This window comes from Octopus bimaculoides, chromosome 2 (assembly GCF_046866305.1).
Source record: "Octopus bimaculoides isolate indiv1 chromosome 2, ASM4686630v1, whole genome shotgun sequence".
In the NCBI taxonomy this organism is placed as follows: Eukaryota; Metazoa; Mollusca; class Cephalopoda; order Octopoda; family Octopodidae; genus Octopus; species Octopus bimaculoides.
The window spans coordinates 135,615,711-135,641,732 of NC_142929.1; the positions used below are offsets into that span (position 1 = coordinate 135,615,711).

General features: G+C 36.1%; 1 protein-coding gene across 12 annotated transcripts in view; it reads right to left on the reverse strand.

The window, feature by feature from the left end:
• LOC106877276 (tyrosine-protein phosphatase 10D) overlaps positions 1 to 26,022 on the reverse strand; it is a 135,582-nt gene that overhangs the window by 16,743 nt on the left and 92,817 nt on the right. For 2 of the 12 annotated variants that reach the window (XM_089347753.1, XM_089347754.1), the window contains exons 29-31: positions 24,308 to 24,449; positions 14,188 to 14,215; positions 1 to 759 (exon numbers count right to left, since the gene is read on the reverse strand). The exon at positions 1 to 759 is cut by the window's left edge and continues 295 nt beyond it. In XM_089347753.1, the coding sequence (XP_089203879.1) occupies positions 14,208 to 14,215; positions 24,308 to 24,449 (150 nt within the window). In that variant the 3' untranslated portion in view covers positions 1 to 759; positions 14,188 to 14,207. Of the gene's footprint in view, positions 785 to 7,524; positions 7,574 to 14,187; positions 14,216 to 19,612; positions 19,868 to 24,303; positions 24,450 to 26,022 lie in introns of those variants that run through there. The other 10 variants (XR_016240753.1, XR_016240752.1, XM_089347751.1 and 7 more) reach the window with 6 other exon arrangements.

Consider the following 26,022-nt stretch of genomic DNA (forward strand, 5'->3'; position numbering starts at 1 on the left):
TTTCCCTCTCTTTCTCAAATATACAGTAAAGTGGAATGTAAACACGTAGCTACCTCCATACACATGCACACTCACATATGCACACATATACTTTATACACTAAGAAAGAGAGCTTTAGTGATGAAGACATGACTTACATTTCAGCCATTTCAGATTTAGATCAGTTGTATTAAATCCAATAAAATATACTGCAATTTAGTGGAAACTTGCTATGATTTTATGTTTGGACAAATTACTTTTGCTTTCAACAAAACATCCTTCAAAAGTATACAATTTCTTACATTCATAAGTGCATCATTTTCATACAAATAAATCACCATGTATAACAGCACTGGTACTACAAATACTAAAATAGGATAAGTATTCAATGAACTTCACCAGTTGAACTCTACACATCTTTAGTAGCTAAATCTATGAATATAGTGCCCATTCTACATACAAAGAAAATATTTACACAAAGAAAGAAGAGATTGTGGAGAGATATATAGAAGAAAAAAAAAGTGAGATCGAAAAAGGAAGACAATTGAAAGAAAAAAGGAGGGAGTTGAATGCATACATTTCAATGTTCTTGTTTTTTCTTTTCTTTCTTGTTTTATACACAGTTCAAGTAGAAAAATATAGTTTATCTTTTCATACACAGTTTTAAAAAAAGCAGATCTTCCCTGCCTGCATTTGCACCAAATCATATGCCAGGTCAAGTAGAAACTACATGATTGCCTTCACCAGGTCAGGCAGAATCAACGTGGATGCCTTCATCATCTGAAAGAAATAAAATAAATATGAACTAAAAATATTAAACATAAATTACTGACAAACTTCTGTATCTTGTGTAGCGTGCATGTGTGTGCACACATACATATTCATATATATATATATACATATAAAGTCAAACATACACACACATTAAATACATATACATACATTCACATATATACACAGCCACATATATACATACATACATATCCACACACACATATGTATAGGAGATAAAAAGGGGTTGGCATTAGGAACTGCATCTGACCTTCAAAAAGTTTCATGCAACACAAGCCAGATGGAAAAGATGACACAAAAGCATTGATGATGATAATGATGATGATAATATATGTTATAAATATACATACATACACTAGCATAGCTGGAGGGGGCAGTCCACCCCAGGCGGCAATATGTGGGGTCTGGGGGTGGGACACACCCTAGCTACACTAGTGCATACATATATGATTCAGGCAACTGGAATCAGAGTTCAGCTGAGACCTGAATTTCACAGGTCATAAAATTTTGGTCTCAATCATTCAACGTGAAGTTTCCAGCTAATTAAATAAATTATACAGTCTACCTCTAGTATTGAGTTGTGACCATTATCACACACATCATTCATTAAAATTATCGTTTTACATCTTTTTTCTATGCTGGCATGAGTTAGATGGATTGGATGAGCTTTTACAGTTCAAGTCAATACTAATTCAAATTTACTGCCATCCTACATAGACTAGAGCAGGGGTTTTCAAACTGTGGTCCGCGGACCACAGGGGGTTCGCAATGACGAGACAGGGGGTCCGAGGACAGCAAATACTTTTTATGGGCAATTTGATTTTATATATGATTTTTAATTGAAATCTTTTAATTGACAATAAACCTATTTGTTAAATGCTGTTAAATAAATAAATGCAAAAATATATGTTATTTTAAGCAAATATTTATGTATAAATTTCATAAGCGTTTATAAGCGTTGTGGGTTCAAGTCGCACAACTGTTTTCCATTTTTTCTATCTAAAATGGGGTTTTTCAACCCAATATTTAAATGCTATTATTTATAGTTTTATGTAATATGTTTTGCGATCCACTATTCCAAAAAGGAATTACTGCACTTTCTCTTAGTTTATTAAATTTTTATATCAACAATATATACACATTTATGACGAAGTGTTTGGGAACACATGAGAGATCATCTCTAGAGGCCTCCAACTCATTCTAGCCTTGAATAATAAAAGTTCTACCCATGCTCAAGAAGGTGGGAATCTCTGAGTCACAGTGGTTTGCACTGAGAGCCATGAGCTTGGAAAAGCATTTTAATTTCATGTGTTAGACTGACATCTGTCATATTGATGCTGTCACTAAATCTCAAAGAGAAATGGCAAATAATATTGAATTAGGTCATTTCCTAAGTTACAGCTCACTAAAGTTTGTTCACAAATACCTTGTGTACCTTGTATATGTGTGTGTGTGTGTGTGTGTATTATTTTATTCTTTTACTTGTTTCAATCATTTGACTGCGAGCATGCTGGAGCTCTGCCTTTAGTCGAGCAAACCAACCCCAGGACTTATTCTTTGTAAGCCCAGTACTTACTCTATCGATCTCTTTTGCCAAACTAAGTTATGGGAACGTTAATGCACCAGCATCGGTATCAAGCAATGTTGTGGAGAGACCAACACAGACATGCAAACATATACACACACACACACACACATATATATATATATATATACAATGGGTTTATTTCAATTTCTGTCTACCAAATCCACTAACAAAGCTTTGGTCAATCTGAGGCTATAGTAGAAGACACTTGCCCAAGGTTCCACACAGTGGGACTGAACCCAAAGCCATGCAGTTGGTAAGCAAATATATATATATATATCTGTAAATATAATATGAGACAATTATTCAGTAGCCATGATAAAACTCCGAGTTTCGGATGTCAGGGTGGAAACCTGCACCGGCATCTCTTCAGTTATCGGGCCATCAAAAAATGTTATGAAAATGACCGTTAAACAAAGGGAAATTAGTATGTGATTGACCATTACTAAGACAAAAGAGCTATTAGAATGACCGCTAAATAAGGGGAGGGAGTAAAAGGTAAAGGAGTAAAAATGCTCATGGCAATTGCGTAAGTGTGTGCATGTCCATATATACACATTAACCAACACAATTGCAACTACTCAAAACCAGCAACAGTCAATGAGTTCAAAGAAGAAATTGAAAGACAATGTTTCACAGTTCTAAATGAAATTATTCGTAATGCTGTTGAATCCCTTGGTCCGCATTATCAGCTGTCTTTGGAAAGTGATGGTCACCAATTTCAACATTTGTAAACATACATTTATCTGTTTATGCATTTAACCATTAATCTTGTTTCTAAGTCAATAACCAAGGTATTTATTGTCATTCAAAAGGTGAGTACACTTTTTTTAGGACATTCTGTATACATAGATATTCCTAATTTGGTTGAATAGTTAAGAAGTTTGCTTCTCAACTACAAGGTCTCAGGCTGAACCCCATCATGTGGCACCTTGGATGGATTGTACCTGCAATTCAAAGGTATAGCTTTGCTACATACTATGTCAGGTTGATTCTGTTTGTGAATTATATTAAGGGAATATCAGTCTTTGGAATACTCCACCACTTACATGTTGGTTCAATGAGATGACAATTCAGTTGATTAGAATCCTCAGCATTGAAATTAACCAAGTTTAATCTATGTGTGTGTGTGTGTTGGGTGGTTTGACAAGATCTGATGCGTCCAAAGGCTGCACTGTGCACCAATGATGGTTGCAGGGTAGATGAGGAAAGAACCATGAATTGGGGAAGACAGAGGGATGCAAAAGAGGAACAGAGGACAAGCAGCAGTGACATTGCAACTCATTTCTACAGCTGAGTGAAATGTCTTGCTCAAGCTTGGTCCAGGAATTGAACTCACAAACTCACGGCTGTAAGCAAAACGTTCTAACCACAAACCCATGCACCTTTGCTACTTATATGTGCATGTGTGTGTGTGATGTGAAAAGCACCCAGTACAGTGGTTAGCATCAGGAAGGGTATCTGGTTGTAGAAACCATGTCAAAGCAGATAATAGCATTTGGCATAGTTTTCAAACTTGCCAGCTTCTATCAAAACATTCAACCTATGTCAGCATGGAAAATAAATAATTAAATGGTGACAATGATCCTGATCATCATGATTGTCGTTCAATGTCTGCCTTCCATGCTGGCATGGGTTGCACAGTTTGACTGAAGACTGGCAAGCCAGGAGACTGCACCAGGCTCCAATCTGATTTGGCAAGGTTTCTACAGCTGGATGCCCTTCCTAATGCCAACCACTCTGAGAGTATAGTAGGTACTCTTTACATGCTACTGACATGAGAGTCAGTCAGGCAGAAGTGGCATCGACCACACTCGAATGATGCTTTTTACATACCACCAGCATGGGTGCCAGTCAGGTGGCATGGGCATTGATCATGCTCGAATGGTGCTCTTTACATGCCACCAGCATGGGTGCCAGTCAGGTGGCATGGGCATTGATCATGCTCGAATGGTGCTCTTTACATGCCACCAGCATGGGTGCCAGTCAGGTGGCATGAGCATTGATCATGCTCGAATGGTGCTCTTTACATGCCACCAGCATGGGTGCCAGTCAGGTGGCATGGGCATTGATCATGCTCGAATGGTGCTCTTTACATGCCACCAGTATGGGTGCCAGTCAGGCGGCACTGGCATCGGCAACAACTACAATTTCATGTAACAAGAAGATTTTAAGATCAGCTGCCTTTAGGAACACCAACATGCTGACGGTTTAGTTCTTATAGTTATATACATTCTAAATTTGTAGAATTTTCTGACACAAGCAATCTAGAATCAAGAAACCTCGAAGTAAACTAAGCAAAAAGCCAAGGTTAGAGTAAGTAGGAAAGATGACAGGAACAGTACTATCAAGGAAATGGCTATAAATAATATGCAGACATAAGTTCTCTCACATGCTCAGATGGCTCCCTAGAAGCTTCCAGTTACTTAAGTGAACTAATTAGCAATGAAAGCAAGAGATCTAAAAATATAACAGCCAGAGTAAGAATTTACTCTTTTACTTGTTTCAGTCATTTGACTGCGACCATGAAGGGGCACCGCCTTTTAGTTGAGCAAATCGACCCCAGGACTTATTCTTTGAGCCTAGTACTTATTCTATCAGTCTCTTTTGCCGAACCGCTAAGTTACAGGGATGTAAACATACCACCATCGGTTGTCAAGAGATGCTGGGAGGACAAACACAGACACACAAACATATACACACACATACATACATACATACATATATATACATATATACGACGGGCTTCTTTCAGTTTCCGTCTACCAAATCCACTCACAAGGCTTTGGTCGGCCCAAGGCTACAGTAGAAGACACCTGCCCAAGGTGCCACACAGTGGGAATGAACCTGGAACCATGTGGTTGGTAAGCAAGCTACTTACCACACAGCCACTCCTGCACCTTGGTCAAGAAAAAAATTTAGACAGTTAACACCACTGTTAGTAACAAAGGTTTCCTTTTTCAAAATGAAAGACATCAGACTTAAATGTAATGCTGCATCATAGTGAGACATGGGTCTTGAATGCAACAGATTTACAAAATCTAGAAAGAAACAAAGCCAACAAAATCTGTTGGATGAGTAATGTTAGTGAACATGAATGTTTGAGCACAAATGAGATAAGAGAGAAAACCTGGACCTAAGGGGAATCAGATGTAACGAGCAAGTGAAGACTGCTCTGGCACTACAGTTACATGATGTATATGGAAAGTGACAAATGTAGATGGAAAAATATGAAAGGTACTGAAAGTGGATGGAACTTGGGAAAGAGCTGAGACCTAAGTGGACATGATATGAATTGGTGAAGACTGACATCAGAATTCTGAATCTTATGAGAGAAATGACAAAGAACTGCAATGATTTTTGATACACAGTACCAAAGAAAATTCGTCCATCTGTATAAGCATAGCAAAAAGAATGTTGAAATGGTGGAAATAATTGAGGATAAGGGCGGGGTTATATAATTTACATTTGGATCTATTGTCATATGAGACCCCCTTCGGTCATGACTGACCATGGGATTGCACCTAGAAAGTTACCCTCCAAGGTACAAGTCCGGGCAAGGTTGTTTATGAGAGACCAGCAGTCGCCCATGCATACCGGCCTCCCCTCCCCCCGCCACCAGTGTTATCCAAGGGAAAGGCAAAGGTCGATACAGTTTGGCACCTGTGACGTTGCAACTCATTTCTACAGCTGAGTGAACTGGAGCAACGTGAAATAAAGTGTCTTGTTCAAGAACACAACATGTAGCCTGGTCCGGGATTCGAACTCACAACCTCACGATCGTAAGCTCGACGCCCTAACCACTGAGCCATGTGCCTTCACTTATATATATGTCATATATATCCCTAATAACCCTGTATATGCTGTCCCACCTGAAACACAATGCTCTCACTCAACTTTTTCTATTTGTGTAATAACAGTGGACAAGAGTGGATCTTTTCTCCTCTGACCTATACCATGATACCAGTGTAACAAAAGGTGTCCCTGGATCTATGCACATTCTACTACCATCTTTATCACTCTACCTTCTTCTCGCATCAACATGTCTATGTATGAGGTATTTGTTCATATCCATACACACTAGTATCACCCTTTCTGTGCTGCATCACCCCCACTCCTGTTCATTTGTTATTGAGATCCAATAGGTGCAGGTATGACTATGTGGTAAGAAATTTGCTACATGGTACCTAGTTCAGTCTTACTGTGTGACATCTTGGGTAAGGTCTTCTACATAGCCCTGGACCAACCAAAACCTTGTGAGTGGATTTGGTGGACAAAAACTAAAAGAAGTTTGTCGTGTGCGTGTGTGTGCGTGTGAGTATGTTACTAGCTCCTTGTTTGATGTTATACGATAGTTGTAAACAGTCATCATCATCATCATCGTTTAATGTCCACTTTCCATGCTGGCATGGGTTGGACAGTTTGACAGAGGGGTGACAAGACAGAAGGCTGCACCAGGCTCCAATCTGATCTGGCAAAGTTTCTACAGCTGGATGCCCTTCCTAATGCCAACCACTCTGAGAGTGTAGTGGGTGCTTTTACATGCCACCGGCATGAGGGCCAGTCAGGTAGTTCTGGCATCGACCACATTTAAATGGTGCTTTTCACATGTGACTGGCATGAGAGCCAGTCAGCCGGCACTCGCATCAACCACGCTCGAACAGTACTTTTTACATGCCACCAGCATGGGAGTCAGTCAAGCAGCACTGGCAACGATCACACTTGAATGGTGCTTTTTACATGCCACCAGCACAGGTGCCAATCAGGTGGTACTGTCATCGACCACGATTATATTCTGTGAAAACATGTCTGGTCATGGAGAAGCATTATCCAACTTGGAAATAGGTGAGGATTAGTGACAGGAAGGGCATCTGGCTATAGAAAATCCAGTTCAAAAAATTCCATCTGAGCCATGTAAGCATGGAAAAGTGGACATTGAAAAGATGGAGGTGATCAATCTCTCATAACTTTGCCTATCTCTATTACCATTCATCACTCAATTTCTCACCAGCAAACTTGTAACTCCTCCAATTATAGCCTCTCAAACAGTCTCTCTTCCATTGCCTCCCACAGCACAGTCACACTTCCATTACTCTCTTTTTTACCATCTTCTTCCCGCAATTTCTCTATTTCTATTATCACACTCTGTATATCTTTTATTCACTCACCTGATCTTTCTGTCCTTGCTTTATCTTCTACTCATCCCTCTTGATCACACTGTCTTAGACAAATAGAGACATTGTAGAGTGGTGAGGCCCCTTGAGCCTTATGAAACACAAATCAACCTTACTACTGCTTGTTCAACAATATAATGTACTCACTCTCTCTGATCGGGTAACCATGTACCTCCTCTACAGCAAGACACTTGTTTCTCTCTCTCTGTCACACTCTAACTGTTCATCATCTGACACAAGATCACCTCCAACAACGCTCCTTCCCTCTCAAAGGTTCTTTGTCTTGCAAGTTACTTGGTGGCCCTGCCAGTGCTGATGCCACATAAAAAGCATCCAGTCCACACTGTAAAGTGGTTGGCATTTGGAAGGGTATCCAACTGTAAAAATCATGCCAAAACTGACCACGTAAAAAGCACATAAAACACACTCAGTCCACTCTCCTGGGTGACCAGTGTTAGGAAAGGCATTCAGCTGTAAAAACCATACCAGAACAGACACAGAAGTCTGGTGTAATCTTCTGCCTGGCCAGCTCCTGTCAAATCATCCAACCCATGCCAGGATGGGAGGTGGATGTTAAATGATGATGGTGATGATAATGAATTCACCATATAATGGTTGGTGCTAGGAAAGTTATCCAGTCATCCAGTCACAGAAACAATGCTAAAAATTTAATATATAAACCAGTTGTGGTCCTCCGACTCATCTAGGTAAACAGTAACTCTAAATAATATCTGACTGACTGTGACAACTTGTCCAAAACAGGCCAGCATGGCAAGCAAATTTAGAAAACACAAAACCTATCTGTTTTGTAAAGCTCCTCTTCTCATGTTTTACTCTACCTCATCTCCTGCCTAGAATCATCGCATACACTTTTTTGTTCTCTCTTGGTTACAGGGGGCCACTTTAGGCCATTAATCTTGCATGTTATGAGGTGATGGTTACTGATGCTGATATATATATATAAAAAAAAAAAATCCAATAGATGTGCAAAATGGTGATGTTAGGAAGGTCATTCAGATGTGGAAAACATGAAAGTAGATATTGGAGCATGACATGGTCCAACCATGTCAACAGTCCAACCCATATCAGCATGGAGGATAAAGAACCCCTTTGGTCATGAATGATCATGGGATTGCACCTAGAAAGTTCCCTTCCGAGGCACAAGTCCGGGCGAGGTTGTTTATGGAAGACCAGCAGTCACCCATGCATACCAGCCTCCTCACTCCATGCCATCACCAATGTTATCCAAGGGAAAGGCAATGATTGATACAACTTGACACAAGTGATGCTGCAACTCATTTCTATAGCTGAGTGAAATGGAGCAACATAAAATTCACGAAATCAAGTGTCTTGCTCAAGAACACAACACAGCCTGATTTGGGATTTGAACTCACTACCTCATGATTGTGAGCCCAGCACTCTAATCATTGAGCCATGCACCTTCACAGGGAAAGCCTGACATTAAATGATGGTGACAATACCTTCATGGATAAAAATGTGGAATCAGGTGTGTTGGTATCAATCTTTTGTTTGGATTTCAATAATGAATAATTACCTTCATATATGCACACACACACACACACACACACACACACACACACACACACTGTACTAAATATAAACAATGGAATTACAAAAAAAAAATGCAGTGTGGTTTCAGGCAGAGTGAAAAGGAAGCAGCATTTCATGTGTAATAGATGCACTGAAGTTTGACTAGCAGCAAGACGACTAAAGAAATGAAAAAAGTCAATTAACCCTTGACAGAAGTTGTAAATGGTTTCTGTTACCTAGGTGACCTAATCAGTAGTTAAGGTGAGTGTTGCAAAAGCAGAGTAATCAGAGTGAGAACAGATTAAAAAAGTTGAAGGAAATATTTGGAGAAAAAAGTCAATTTTTGTTGACAAGAAAAGGCATTTTTCTCCAAATAAAAGGCAAACTGTGTGGCACATGTGTATCAAGTGTAATTTTGCATAGTAGCAAGACACAGAATTTGAATGTGGAAGAGATGTAAAGGCCTGAAAGAGATGAGGCAAGTACATTCAGCTGATTGCATAGTGTTAGCATACAAGAACAATGGAGCAAAAAGAAGTTGAGAGGAAAGCTGAATATAAAATCAATTAGATGTAGTGTGCAAGAGTTAGGACTGCAGTGCATCTACATACGTGTGATGACAATAGTGGTGTAAAGAGATGCTGAGTTCTCAAAGGGGATGGAACTTGTGAAAGGGGAAGACCTAGGAAGATATGGGACAAAATGGTGAAGACTGATTTCAAGAGCTGAACCTCCTAAAGGAGATGACAAAGAACCATGATGAATGGTAACAAGTGATGCTAGAGCAGACCCAACCATCTGTGCAAGCATAGCAAAACACATGTTCAAATAGAGATTGGGATATGCAACATGTCTACATTTAGCTATCCCCTTTAATGTGCTCCACTTAAGTTTACCTCTACTGCCCTCTCCTTCTCCCACTTATTGTGCTATGCTGCCAATATAACAGGAGATGGCATTGCATCTATCTACTTTCAAACTGGCTCACCATCACCCTTTATTACACCACTTGCCCTCCATCATAACACTTTTATAATGAAGGATGACATAAGATCTGTCTGTATCTAATACCCCTAACTATTACATCTCTTTACTGCTAGCTATCACACTCTCACTCTCTCTCTCTCTCTCACTTTTTACTGACATTCCTTGCTCTCTCTTACTATCATTTGTTCTCTCTTACCATAAACAATCATATTACTATCCTTCATTCTCTCTCTCACAATACACGTTCTCAATCTCCTTACCAAAAACCAACATGTAGCTGCCTCTCTTCCAGCTCCTATCACCCTGTTTTTCCCCATAATACACATACTCTCTTCCTTTCCCTTCTAACCCTAACACTCTTCCTCTTATTTCACACCTTTCTGTTCACTCTCTCAATCATGCTTTCCCTGAATGAATGGAGGCAATTTAGTTTTGCATAAGACAGGACAACCTCTCTAGTACTGGTGCCATGACAAAATGCACTCAGCACACAGTGTAAAGTGGCTGGAAAATGAATGGTGATAATGAAGGCTTGAGAAAACACTTTAGTCTCATCAACAATATGAAAAACGTTCTCATAGTGGTACTATGACAAAATGTACTCAGTACATTAAGTGGTAAATGTTAGGAAAGGCACCCAACAGAGGAAAACATGCCTCAAAATGGCACAAACGGAGAGCATGGTCCACCAACATGTCTAAGAGGGCTGTAACTCAAAATAAGAACTGGCTTGGGTTACAACAACCAATCCAACCCATACCAGCATAGAAACTTAACTAGTTGATTTAATACTCCATGTAATTTTGTCATTTCCAAATAATTGATTTCCCAGAATATAATATTAATAGTTATAGTTATTTCATATTGCTTTTCTATGTACTAAGCCACTGCATCAAGACAAATATAACTTGAAGGAAGCAGAAAAATGCTTCTGTTAAAGACAGCCTTAAAACCTCACTAAATGTCAGCTAGTATAACATGTACAATTACTATATTATTACCACATGTTATGTACGAGGTGGTATCAAAAAGTTCCCGGACTAGTTACATATCAAGTCAACAGATGGTAGCACACAGTTGCATGCACAGTGAGAGCTAGCAGTGACCTTCATGAAGCAGTGTGCCAATTGAGATCACTGTGTTTACTTCGCAAGTTGTGAAATTTGTGTTTTTGTGATCACAAGTATGTTGTAGTCTGTGGTTTTTGTCATGGACATAAAATTGGAACAAAGAGCTAACATGAAATTTTGTGTTAAACTTAGTAAGTCTGCCACAGAGACATTGAGCATGCTTTGGCAAGTTTATGGTGATGAAGCAATGGGTTATGCACAATGTTTTGAGTGATATGGGCACTTCAAAAGTGGAAAAACATACCTGCAAGACAATGTGTGATCTGGAAGACTTGCCATGAGTGTCACCCCCAGAAATGTGGAGAAAATCTGTCAGCTTGTGCATGAGGATCGTCAGAGGACAATCAACCACATTGCTGATAATGTGGGTCTGTGCAGACAATCCTAACAACTGAATTCTTCACAATGACAATACACCCTATCACCAAGCTTTTCTCATTTGTGAGTTTCTTGCCAAAAACAACTTTGTATCACTTCTATTTGCCAGATTTAGCACCCACGGACTTCCATCTCTTCCCCAAAATGAAAATGTAGCTCAAAGGTCACCATTTTAAAACTGTTGTTGAAATCAAGAGCGACTCACAGAAGGTCCTCAACTCACTTATGGAAAACGGCTTCCAGGCTGGATTCCAAAAGTGGAAGGAACATTGGGATTGGTGTATTACTGAGCAAGATGACTATTTCAAAAGAGAATATGTTAAAACTTAGGTAAATAAGTTTTTTTTTTTATCAAACATAACTAGTCTGGGAACTTTCTAGTACCACCTCGTAAGTATTTTGTGTGCTTTCATTTACAATCTTCATTATTACTTTTGGAAACAAAATATAACGTACCTCCACAAATTCATAGCTGCATAAGGCTATGTTACTGCAGGGTTAAGAAATGGGACAGTATTGCATATTGTTAAGAATGGAGTGCCTCAATCTATTTGATTGAAGATATGGTCCATTCTAACTCACTGTTGGGTAGTTTGTGCCAGAAGGTACCTAGCTGTAAAAATACCTGTCCTAATACTGAGCAAATGAGCAACTTTGTCATTGATAGATTCAAAGAAAGACAACCAGCTGAAAGGTTTATGGTTTATATACTATTACAATCCCTGAATGTATATCTATGGCTAAAAAAAACCAACACTCAAGAGCTGAACCAACTGAGCTTTCTTAGTGAACACACTGACAGATGTGATTGATTGTTGAAAACAATACTGTAGAATTGACAGATGTAATTAGTTGCTTTGTTGTGCAGGTTTAAGTTCCTGCTACAGAAATCCAGTATCTCTATCCAAGAGGAGAGCTTATTTTTTCCATCATTATTGCCTCATAGATCCTTGTCATTCAGATAAATAAGCAAACTCTCAAGATGCATGTCATTTAGAAATAGAAGAGAGTATTATATAGTTAATAATTTCTTTTTTTTTACTTCACTGGCTACAACTTGAAGTAAACTTGCTTCATTGATCATCTCATCAATAATTAAAAGTGGACATTATGTATTTCAATCTTGACTTTTACACCATTAAATTTCTAATACTAGTTTTATTAACATCTAAATGATTGAAATAGAATTCAGACTCTGTACTTTAGTGTACCAAACACTTAACTATATAATATTCAATCTAGTGCATCATCACAGATCATACTTAGCTGCTTCAAAAGATTTCAATAATGACTAACTGATTTAGTAGATTGAGTAGATTATGATTAAAAGCAGTCTAACCACAACCATCTCATCTTTTTAACAAACATATTGTATCTGGGCCAACATTATTTTTACAATGGTAACATGTAATTTGAGAAATATTTGGCCATTATTTCTAGCAAATCAAGTGACCACATAGCTTCCTTTGTTGGCTCATAAGAATAATAGTATTTTTTCTTTCTTGTAATTCTTGCAAGAAAGGTGCAATTTGAGAAGGCCCAGTGGAGAATGTAATTAACTTTACTTATTAGCAATGCAGAACACATATCTAAAGACACAGCCTTCAATGATGCAACAACTTTAGCAATATTAATTAAAAAGTACAAAGAAAAATATGGAAATGTTTATACTGATAGTGATTCTCTGATGAAGGAAGAAATAATTAATGTCTTTTGAAGGTTATGAGGAAAAGTTAAGTGAGTTACTGGTGACTATTTCTTCAACCACTGAGGGTGAAAGATGGATGTTGGCCCAGACCAGATTTTAGTTCAGAAACCTGAGAAACATAGCTACATCTAACAAGACATTTAGTCAGATGTCCTACTATTTCTAGTATATCATCATGTTGGATGAAGAAGAGAAGACCAGCTACTAATAAAGTAACTTGAAATTATTCAGATCATAAAGGATACTAACCCACTTGAGACCATTTCTGGTTCTTTGATATAAATGTCATGATTTAAAGGGATTTAAGTTAAAATGTTCCATCAAAATTTATTGTTAATTCACGAATTCATCATTATTTTCAAAATTAATTGAAACAAAATCAGCATATTTCAACAGAGAGGGTAACAAAAACAGGTTAAAAAAAAAACTATTAAAATTTTCAACTGTTGAAGACACGCTGAGCAAAACAAAATTGGTGTTTTAGGAATTCAGGTTTGTTCTTAAGGTAAATATAAAAGCTCTAAAAAAGCTACCTAAGATCAGAACATAAACAACTGTATTCTAGTTAAAAATAATCAGTAATTTAGTATGAATATTGAAACTGAATCTTGTAGCACTTGTAACAAATTATATTAATTCTCTCCTTAAATTTTAAATCTGATGCACAAGGCCGATTTTTTTAAAGGGGAATTACTATGTTAATAAATCAATAAGTATTATAAAGATCTATTTACTCCATTAGATAGTGTTAAATGTTTAAGGGCCCCTGAATTGATGGTACTAATTAGTGACTGTGAGTCTATTAAAGTGAATTTAGTTTTCAAGAAGCTGGAGGAAGGGGTAAGTTCCATATCCAATTGTTAAAAAGATGTTTTGATGAAAGCTTTTCTAGAAATTACTTACCTAAATATGCAGGAAATATTTCAGTTATCTAACAAAGGAATACAAGGAATGGAAAGCAAATAAACCTTTATTCAGTGAAAATATTTTTACAAGAATTGTGATTTCCTATTTAACAATTATTTATTTCAGATTGTAATTTTTGTTTCTTACAATTTTGCCTTACTTTAAACTCCTTGCTGGTGCTGTTTTGGAAAGGTATGAAGGTCACCAACTCCTATTTCTACTATCTAGAAATAATCCTGTCTATTTAAGAAATTGATATTTATGGATAATAATGCAGTAATAATATTTTTATCTCAATGGCTGCACTAATGAGCTTACCACAACTCCTCATTGCTTCTCTGTCCTATCTCAAGGATCAATTACCTTTTTATGACATAATCTATGAAAGAACATAGCCCTATGGTTAGGGTAATTGATCCCAAATCATAAGTTCATGATTTCAACTTTCAGACAGAGCAATGCATTGCATTCTTGAGCAAGACACTTCATTTCATATTGTTTTCTAGTCAACTCAACTGAAAATGGAAACTGGGATAATCTCTTACCTAATGACAGACCTGTTTAAAATGTAATCTAGTAAATCCTTTTGAATGAGTATTCAATTTAAAAAAAAAATATGGGTCCTTATTGAAATCAAAATTTAAGAGACAAGAAAGAAAAAGAAGTCATTTATTATTTTTTTTTTTTTTTATTTATTACAAGTAAGAATTTCTGGGTTCCAGTAGTTTTTTGGCATACTGTGTGGTTAGGAAAGTGACTAAAGTAAAAACAAAGCAACTGCTAATAAACTGTATGCAAAATAAAATTTTAGTTTAAAACTTTTCTCTTCCTAACTGATGTTAATATTTTCATTTCTGGTGCTGTTAAATTTTGCTTATACAATGGTTACGCATTAGTTTATGTAAACTAGGAGCAATCAAGGTTTAAAAAATGACTTTGCACACGAAATTATGTGTTAAAGCAGTTGTTTCATTTCATGAATTTGTATTTACAAATCAGAATGAGTATAAATGGGGAAGGGGAGGGGTCACACACACACACACACACACACACACATACATGATCAAAAATATTTAGTTATTAACAAAATATATTACATCTTAATTTCTAATGAATATCAACAGATTAGATGAAAATAGGTTATATAATATGTAACCATTGTTAAAAGAGTTAAGAAAAGTGAGTTGTGATATTAGGCAGAGACAAATAAATGTATAGTGAAGCTGGTATGATATGAGGCATCTTTTACAGTCATTCCTCTTGGTATTTGTATACCTTTCTCATATATATATATATATATATATATATATATATATATATATGTATGAGTGTTAATATTTTATAAGCTTAAAGCTTGTAAGCAATCATTGTGCAATGACTAAAGAAAATAGTCTAATATTGGTGCATATAAGCCCTTGATAGAAAAAAGGTTTCCCATGCACATGGGAAACCTACATTTTTCTGCTGAAAGTTTATATGCCTCAATATTCGACTATTTTCTTTAGTCATTGCATGGTGATTGCTTATAAGTTTATAAAATATTATTATTATTATTATTTACAGAATTGTAAAAATCAATGCTGCTTACCAAAAACTGTTGCATACATATATATATATATATATATATCAAGTTGAAGTTGCTGGATAATGTCTAAAACTTTTAACATACAGAAAAGTTTTAAGTTTAATCTGATCAAGGATACTTGATGCATAGTTGCAACCTTGGCAATTAGACTATGAGGATGTGAAAATGGCTTTGCCCAAATCAATGCACACATTCTCAGTCCTTCTCAATTACAGTTATATATATATATTTTTTCTCTCTTACTATCCAATTTCAGCAACATTTTTTTTACACTCAGAATTGTTGAAGAATGGAATAAACTACTTACATTAATTGTTTAGCTATTGGGACACTTCATCCTTCAAAACTTCCATGCTTCTTGAAATTCACCAACAATATACCTGATGTCCCCCTACCACATCCCTTTTTTCATTCATTTCCTGTGAATATTTTAAGTACTGTTCATGCATTTTGGCTACTTTTTCTGATGAGTTGTAGTGCATCTGAGCATTGTATACAATAACTTTGTTATTTTTCATCGTCATCGTCATCATCATCATCATCATTATTTAATGTCCATTGTCCATGCTGACATGGGTTGGATGGTTTGACCAGGGCTGGTAAGCAGAGGGGCTGCACCAGACTCCAGTCTGATTTTTGTATGGTTTCTACAGCTGGCTTCCCTTTCTAACACTAATCACTCCAAGAATATAATGAGTGCTTTTATGTGCCACTGACACGGGTGCCATTTGCATGACACCAGTATCTGCCATGACTATGGTTTCACTTGGCTTGATGGGTCTTCTACTCAAGCACAGCATATTGCTAAAGGTCTCAGTCATTTGTCATTGCCCCTATGAGGCTCAACACACGATAGGTGCTTTTTACGTGTCACTGGCATGGGTGCTAGTTATGTGACACCGGCATCTGCCACATTGCCTCGATGAGGTGATTATTATTATTATTATTATTATTATATTATTATTACTATAAAATGATTTGTTAACAGTATATACACTTTAAAAGTACCTATTTCACCCACTGCATCCATTTTAATGATTTGCAAGCCATCTCCCACACCAAAATAAATTTTCTTTATCTACATGTCAAGCTAGCATATAGTTAGTTGCCTAACTATAAATTTGGCTGGGTCACCTGGGTGAGCATGTCTGATGTTGAAAGACACGAAACACCTAATGACCACCCACCCTCCTTCCCCCGGAAACATCACAGGATGATGTATGGAGAAGCATTCACTTCAATAATTTTTGCAGAAACATAGAAATAGTATGAGTATGCTCCTGATTTATTTTCTTAACATCTTAGCATCTCACCCAGAGAGAAAGAGAAATATGAAGTACAATCTGCAAAACTTAGAATATTTACTGCATTTTTACCACAAATAAAGTTTCAGAAAATCACTTTACAGAGTATGCTGAGTACTTTTATGTGGTACCAGCATGAGTATTTTTGTGTAGTACCAGCATGAGTACTTTTATGTGGTACCAGCATGAGTACTTTTATGTGGTACCAGTATGAATATTTTTATGTGGTACCACCATGAGTACTTTTATGTGGTACCAGTATGAATATTTTTATGTGGTACCAGCATGAGTACTGTTATCTGGTACCAGCATGAGTACTTTTATGTGGTACCAGTATGAGTACTTTTATGTGGTACCAGCATGAGTACTTTTATGTGGTATCAGCATGAGTACTTTTATGTGGTACCAGCATGAGTACTTTTTACGTGCCATCAGCACAGGACTCTCAAAGGCCAATCTTCTTCACCAGGGGGAATGACCTTAACACTTCTGCTGAGAAAATCCATACTCCACAGTAGATACATTAAGGCTGCTCACTCTGGTAAAGAAGATTGACCTGTGAGAGTCCTGTACTGGTGTCACGTAAAAAGCATTTGTGCCAGTGCTACGTATAAGCGCTCATGCAGTGCCACATAAAAGCACCAAGCACACTCTGTAAAGTGGTTGCTGTTAGGAAATGCATCCAGCTGAAGAAACCATGCCAAATCAGACTGGAGCCTGATGCAGCTCTCTCCAACCCATGCCAGCATGGAAAACAGATGCTAAATGAGAATGATGATGAAAACCATACCAACAGGTTACAGATTGCTTAGCATACTACATTATACACTCATGGTTCTAGAAGCAAATTTCTTGGTGTGTTCAGTTACGCATTAAAGATAATACTTCCATCTATTAACATGAATTGCCATATTTATTCATAACTGTTTCAGAGTTCTTTAGAAATCTATTTGCATTTCCTCATAATCTTCTGCCATTATATAACTAAAAAGTTTATCATTTCTAATCAAATATTTTCCTACATCCATGACACCACTCTAGTCTTATCCGTTTGTCTATCCATCTAATTACAAGAATTGTCCATACAAAGTCAAAATAATTAATGTGACCTAGTACACCATCATTATTATGCATCTTCTACACATTCTGAGCTTGGGCACTAACAACATACACGAACTTAACAACAACTGAACCACACAGATGTGTCGAAAAAAATAAAAATGTATCTCTCCAATACTCTATAAATTCAAAGCTAAAATCATTTAATTACCTTGGACTAATTACATTTATAGATTTCTCATGAATAAACTCATGTCTGACATAGTACAGCTTGTGCTGTTGATTCTGCTTTGCACAGACATCTCACATCCAAAAGGACATTCCACTGATTGACAAAGATCCACTCATCACCACAGCTGACAGATGCGCAGTTACTTTCCTGTGCCTCTTCTTTCAGCTACATCCTCTCCAATCATGCCAACCCTATCTTCCAGTCTATCCTCCTCCTTTCTCCCACACTTCACCCAACCCTTCCTCTCCAGAACTGTAAACTTATAGAATGTTTTCTTTGCCCATATATCTGTCAGAAAATCTGACCTACAGAACCTTTAAGTTGAATACCAACAGTTCCATCAGTCTCACTACCCGGGATGGTCTGATAAAGGGAATTGCCCCTCATCTCCTGACTAACTTATTAAAAAAAACAAAAAACAAACAAACAAACAAAAGAGCTTGGTTAAAAAATTGTGGAGCTTTTCATTAATCAAAATCAGTTCTAATATTGACTAATCATTGTGTGCAGATGCACCCATCTACAGACAGGCATTTACAAATACACAAATTTAATTCATAATTTATTCTGAACAAGATGGAACAAATATGCATTATATATATATATATATATATATATATATATATATATATATATATATATATATATATAATATATATATATATATAATTAAAAATACACATTAAGTACAGGACATCACCAGTGAGTGAAAAATATGTAAACACATGAGAGATACGTACAGGATGAAAACAAAAAAAATACACATTAAGTACAGGATATCACCAAATGAGTGAAAAATATGTAAACACACAGTGATAAGCACAGGACAAAATTTCAATAGAAATCTAATTCCTCCTCAGTTGTCAACTGTTTATTACTATCTGTTTTGAGCATCGGTGAAAGCTAGAAACAGATAGTAATAATCAATCGACAACTGAGGAGGATTTAGACTTTTTTGATATTTTGTCCTGTACTTATCGCTGTGTGTTTACGTATTTTTCACACATTGGTGATATTCTGAACTTAATGTGTATTTTTTTTTTGTATTTGTCCTGTACTTATCTCCCGTGTGTTTATGTATTTCTCACTGGCTGGTTATGTCCTGTACTTAATGTGTATTTTTAATTATTTATAATTGAACGCCACATAGAACAATATTCTGCCAAACAGCACATAAGTTTTTTTTATAATCTCACACTTTTTAACTCCATACCTGCCTATTTATCTTTAATTTATTATTAATTCATTGACAACCATATATCAACTGGTTGGAACAAAATATACCACTATTTTTTATAGACAACAACCAAATAACAGTTCTTTGGATGAGGTAGATGACTCTACTTGCCTCAGTCTAACTATCTGGAAAGTTAAGTCTAATCCTACTAGGGCTGGCTTTGGGGGAAGCATCCAGTTGTGAAATACCTGCTCCAAGAACACCTGCAAATGTCTGAATCTGCAGGTCTTTCCACGATATACCAGCATGGAAAAAAGGACCTAGAATTAAGACACAAAGGAAAAACTAAAATGTTCTTTTAAATATAAGACACCATTACCTTTCCAAAATTAGTTTCATTATGATGGCTCCCAGCAACTGTAGACGTGAGTGAGTTACTACAGTTAGTAACAAGTAAAGCAGAAATTGTGAACTAATATCTATGTGAAGTTTATGAATGTCACTTTGAATGTGAGTTCCAATTGTGTTATTAATCAAAAGCAGATAAAAGCATACCATGACCAGTAAAAAAAAAAAATTAAAAAAAGGTATGTTAAATAATAAAACAATAATATACTCCACAAGAAACTAATTGCGCTTTATGATTTATATACAACTTGATAACCACATTTAATTACCAACAGACACAACCAGTTTTTGTAATTATGAGTTATTACCCTTGCCTTTGGTTTAGTCAAGCACTACCATGTCTATCCTTGATAGATATAATTGCAATTAATGAATGTTATAGTGCTCACCATATTAATTACTTCCGCAGCTATTTCACCATGTCTTCCATAGATGAAGCAAAGTTCCTTATGCTCTACTGCCTCATGCATTTTAATGTTATAATTCAACAGATGGTTTTATAATTCTTGCTTTTAGATCCAGTCACTGATTAGCATGTTTGAGTAAAAAGTAAGACTTCTCTGTTGGCATTTAACTTACTTCAAGCTATGGCTATCTCATTGTTTTCAAATAAAGTAACACACAAACTGAACCTCTTGTGGTTTGAAACAAACGTATATCTCAGGAGTCCCATTTATGTGTTGTGCTACTCCACTTGCAATTAGTATTCATCAATCAGACTTAACACTAAATGCTGACCTTACAAAATTCCTTTTGCAGTTTCTGGCACCCAATAATTTATTTGCAGGCATAGCTTATTTTAGCTTCTCAATTAGCTGCTTTCTTTTTTTTATAACCCAAATTTCTAAATATGACTTTTATTAGAACCTGTGACTGGCCCTCGTGCTACCAGCACGTAAAAGCATCCACTACACTCTTGGAGTGGTTGGCATTAGGAAGGGCAGATCAGATTGGAGCCTGGTGCAGCCTTCTGGTTTGCCGGTCCTCAATCAAATCGTCCAACTCATGCTAGCATAGAAAGCAGACATTAAATGATGATGATGATGATTCTGTGGCTGTATAGTTAAAAAGCTTGCTTTGCAGCTGTGTGGCTTTGGGTTCAGTCCCACTGCATAGCATCTTGGGTGAGTGTCTTTTATTATGGCTCCTAGGAGCTGACTAATGTCTTGTGAGTGAATTTGGTGGACAGAAACTGAGTGGAAGGCTGTTGTGTTCGTCTTTGTGTTTGTCACTCCACCACACCATTTGACAACCAAATTTGGTTTGTTTACATCTTGTAATTTAGCAGTTTGGCACATAAAAAAAAAACCCCACTAGAATAAGTATCAAACTTGAAAAGGTAGTGCCCCAGTATGGCTGCAGTCCAATGACTAAAACAAGTAAAAGAAGATAAAAAAGCTATGTCTGAAGTTTAAAAAAAAAAACCTCAGTTGTTTGAGTACCATAATTGATATTGAGTACCATAATTCACATTGATATTGTTGTACTCAAATACTCTTAATTTTGGTTGTATATGTGAAACCAATTTTGACCTACATTTTCTAACAATATCCTAATAGTGTGGAACTGAACCATATAGAAGCTTTGCTGTTTATAATGGACAACTCATGGTTCCAAGTTTTGCATAACAGGAGATATTTGGTCAGGTTTTTCCCCTTATATATGATAAAGCCTTTTTCTCAACCAACACAGTGAAGGCATCACTTGTAAAATTCAGTGCTTTCATACTATACTGACAATTTGGATTATCATTCATGGAGTAGAGTATTACTTCTGGGAGGGACCTGAATGACAAGAAATTCCGAGGTGGTCTGAGGAAATTACAACCATTGCATGACCAATTCAGTCTTGGGAATGTCTATCAGATACATTTTTAAAAAATTTCAACAGATGTCTCACATTTATCATTCAAAAGTAGCACCATCAAAAAATGCTGATGCGATCTGCATTCTCTATATGGTGACTAGACCTGTTACAAATAGCAGCCAAACCTCCCTTAAAACTACACCACATTGGAAAAGACAAAACAGATAAGGCAGTCATAGATACATCATACCTGAGGCTGCAATGCATTACTGTTAGGACTGATTTGGATGTAAATAAACATCATCAACAATTGAAACAGTGCATGACTACATATTCTGAGGAATTTTACATTTAGCTAAAAGATTGACAAAAACTCTAAACATAGATGTCACTAAAATATAGATGTATCCCACCTGAACATCATCAGTAAAGGGTAACTGTTTTTGTCAAAAGAACTCACCACTCTAGCAACCAGCATGTAACTGAAATGATAATACCACAATGCCTTATATGTCCTCACTTCTATTTACACTGTTTTGTTTTTTCTTTTTAGCTGTTTTCAGCATTTCAGAATTACTCTTAAAACAATATTCCAGGATGAAGTTTCAATCGCTACATGCTGTATATTTCTATTACCTAATATTTTTACCATAAATAAACTGCATGTATACATGGATGTATTTGTACATTTGTTTACATTTCTGCTTCTCACAAAATCACGAGCTATAAATAGTGATGCTATTGTCATTTCTCCTTTAAAAATCATCCTCTGAATTTTCTCCTTTCTACTTAAAAAACACATAAAGGTTACAGACAAAAAGGGTATGTCACTGTGAAACAAGGCCTCAATAATATATTTGTCTAACTCATGCTATCATGGAAAAACAGACGCAAAAATTGATGGAAAGGTTCATTAAAATCAAAATATCAGTTTTAAACTAGGGAAATAATACCAAAATGATGATAATCTTCTCCATTTTGAGATGAACTGAACAGTTCATATTTCAATTAAACAAACCTCATTGTAATTAATAAAATATAAAATATTTAATTAATGAACACAAGTAATTTTGCTATTTGTAATGTGTTTAACTTGAAAAAGTTATAATCTTAAGACATGGGCACTTTGGACAGTTGCCCAGGAACCTCACAGGTCTAGTAGCCTAATCATGATCAAAGTATGCTGTGACATGCTATCAGGAAATAAATATTATAGGTTCCAGTGCAATGATTTGCCCAGGGGCCTAAAATGCTGCTAAGATGATATCAATTTTTAACATAACACCATACATTTTGTGGGAGGATGAAGTTGATAAAACTGTCCAGAGCATAACTAAACACTGCAAAGTCTTTTATTTTTCTGATGTTCCACCACTTACTGATATTCAGAATACTATGATATAGTTCTGTGAACTCTTTCAAGTCAACAAAAATAGCAATGTCCAAATCCTTTTCACTTTCAGAGATTTTATATGTTTTAAATTGACAAAATCTGAAATATTACTGTGTAGTAAACATAATGAAGGCTCACAGCAATTGTGAATTTGAAACGGTTACTAATATGGTTAGTAAGTATCTTGTAAAGCAAAATTGCAACTGAAGTCTATGATATCAGCACTGACTGCTCATTCCATTGATTTATATCCAATTAAAAGCAGAAATGGCAAAACAAAGCACTCCTTAAGAAACCACATCACAATGCATATATACATACAATATCAAAAATTGTTATTAAAAATATCTCAGGTATTAACAGATTGGATTGGAAACGACTAATACATGTATGCACATAATATAATGGATTCACTTGTTGATTTCAAAGTATGATGGTCTAGCAGCACTTTTTCTGCTTTTTTTTGTCTTTTGTCTATGTGTTTTATGAGACTTTAATCTAGCCAACAATTTACAGACAAATCCATGAATTGGACATAAAGGATTGTTATATAAAGTGGCTGGCATGTTAGTTTGAGACTTATTTATGCTCTCAATTCAAATACCTGAAGATATGGAATCAGATTGCCAAGAATTCTAAATTATCTAGTATGAAAAACCTTGTTGCATTGTGTACAAATAATATTCCAATTTCAACCAGATGAATTTTAAATACAACTTTTGCTGGGTTCATTGACAATAACATGTCTTTCTTGTATTAATTTCCAATTATTTCGATCTAATTCCCACATTTCAAACTTTTCTTAATGTATTTCAATTGACTTAGAAATGAAAATCAGATAGTTTATGATCCACATAAAGTGTTTCATGAAAATCCAAATAATGTATTCTCAGATATTCTCAAGTACTTCCTTTACAATTTGAATGATCAGAAAGGGTACAAAAAGATTTAACCTAAAACACTTTTCACATTTTTTTATATGCAAAATAACATTAGTTTTCTTTTTTTATCATAAATGTTTAATTTCATTTGTAATTTAGTATAAGCAGAGTTCAGTCTTAAAATAATAAATTTATTTAAAGCAAAGAATCACATCAAATGACACATGATATGAGAAAAGGAAATTGGCAAATAGAAAAAAGTGCACACTTACCATACAAAAATGCTTTATTTACTTGGCCTGCTTTTGTATTTTCATATATATCTTCATTCATGTAAGTCTCATTTTCATAGATATCTTTGTTATCTCCTTTTATTACATGTAGTATACAGCGATGGATATATATGTACTGTTCCTAGACGGAGTAAAAATATACAATATCAAAAATGATTAATTATTAGGAATTGATCAGGAATATAGACATAGGAAAGTACAATTAAGTGTATTGCCCAAGAGACAATACTATGCTTTCCACTTGGAGGAATTCAAATCTTATTTAATTGGCTATTTCATCTTTCAGGCAAAGATAATGGCTTCTCACACAGGTACAAGTCCATATATTATAATCTTCATCATTTAATGTATTCTTTCTGCTTGAGTGTGATCGTTTCCAGCTTCGCCTTACTGGCCCTCGTGCCGGTGGCATGTGAACAAAACATTGGACTGACTCCTGTGCAGGTAGCATGTAAAAAAAACAACATTTGAGCATGGCCGTTGCCAGTACCACCAGACTGGCCCTCGTGTCAGTAGCATATAAAAAGCACCCACTACACTCTTGGAGTGGTTGGCGTTAGGAAGGGCATCCAGCTGTAGAAACTCTGCGAGATCAGATTGGAGTCTGGTGTAGCCATCTGGTTCCCCAGTTCCCCAAATCGTCCAACCCATGCTAGCATGGAAAGCGGACGTTAAATGATGATGATGATGATGGTGTGTGGGTTGAATGATTTGACAAGAGCTGGCAAGCTTCAATGTTTGCTTTGGCATGGTTTCTATAGCTGGGTACTCTTCCTAACACTAACCTACAAGTGCACTCAGAACTGAGTGCTTGTTCATCTTCTTATAGCTTCCTTGGAGCTTCTAAAATGAAGTGAAAATTTATTTGGGAAAGAATTTGATATGTATATGTAGACGGTTTAGAGAATCATATCTCATTCTAAACATTCCACTTCTGTTATGGCTTCTATTGCTGAGTGCCTTTCACTTTACAAAATGTGGTGGAGTCTTCTATTGTTAATGACAGATGAGGGTTCTGCAACTTCTTGCTGAACAAATCTGCACAGATGATTTGTTTACAGAGATAAATTGTTTGTGTTGTACATTAACTCATTCCCGTCAACAAATTGACATCGCCTGTACAGGTGCACAGAGTGTCACACATCAGCTGTTGAAGTGATCGCAGAGCAGTGTGAAAGGAAGTATTTTGTTCAAGAGTACAACACACTGCCCAGTCCAGGAATTGAAACAATGATCTTGTGCTCATAAGTGAAACATCCTTACCACTAGGCCATATGCCTTCACTAGTGCTGTAGAGATATTTTATCACAGCATCAATACTAGAGAGGCCATCATGTATTCAGATAGACTAAACAACCTCAATCTTATATTTTCTCTGCTTATTTGCTAACCATTTTACTCAGTGTACTGGGTGTATTTTACCATGACACCAGCAATGTTAACATTGCCTTGTGTTCTGCAAGACTAAAGAATCCTCATTACTCTAGAGTATCACTTTTCATTTAAGGCAGTGGGTCTCAAACAGGAGCCATATAAGAGTTTATTGTTAAAATTTATGTGCAGTAAACTGGTTTTACATCTACAATACACGAAACATTTTAACAATTTTTTATACAATTCCTAATAATATTTAATTATAAAAATATAACATAATTTTTTAACTCTTTAGCATTCAGATTACTCCGTCATATGTA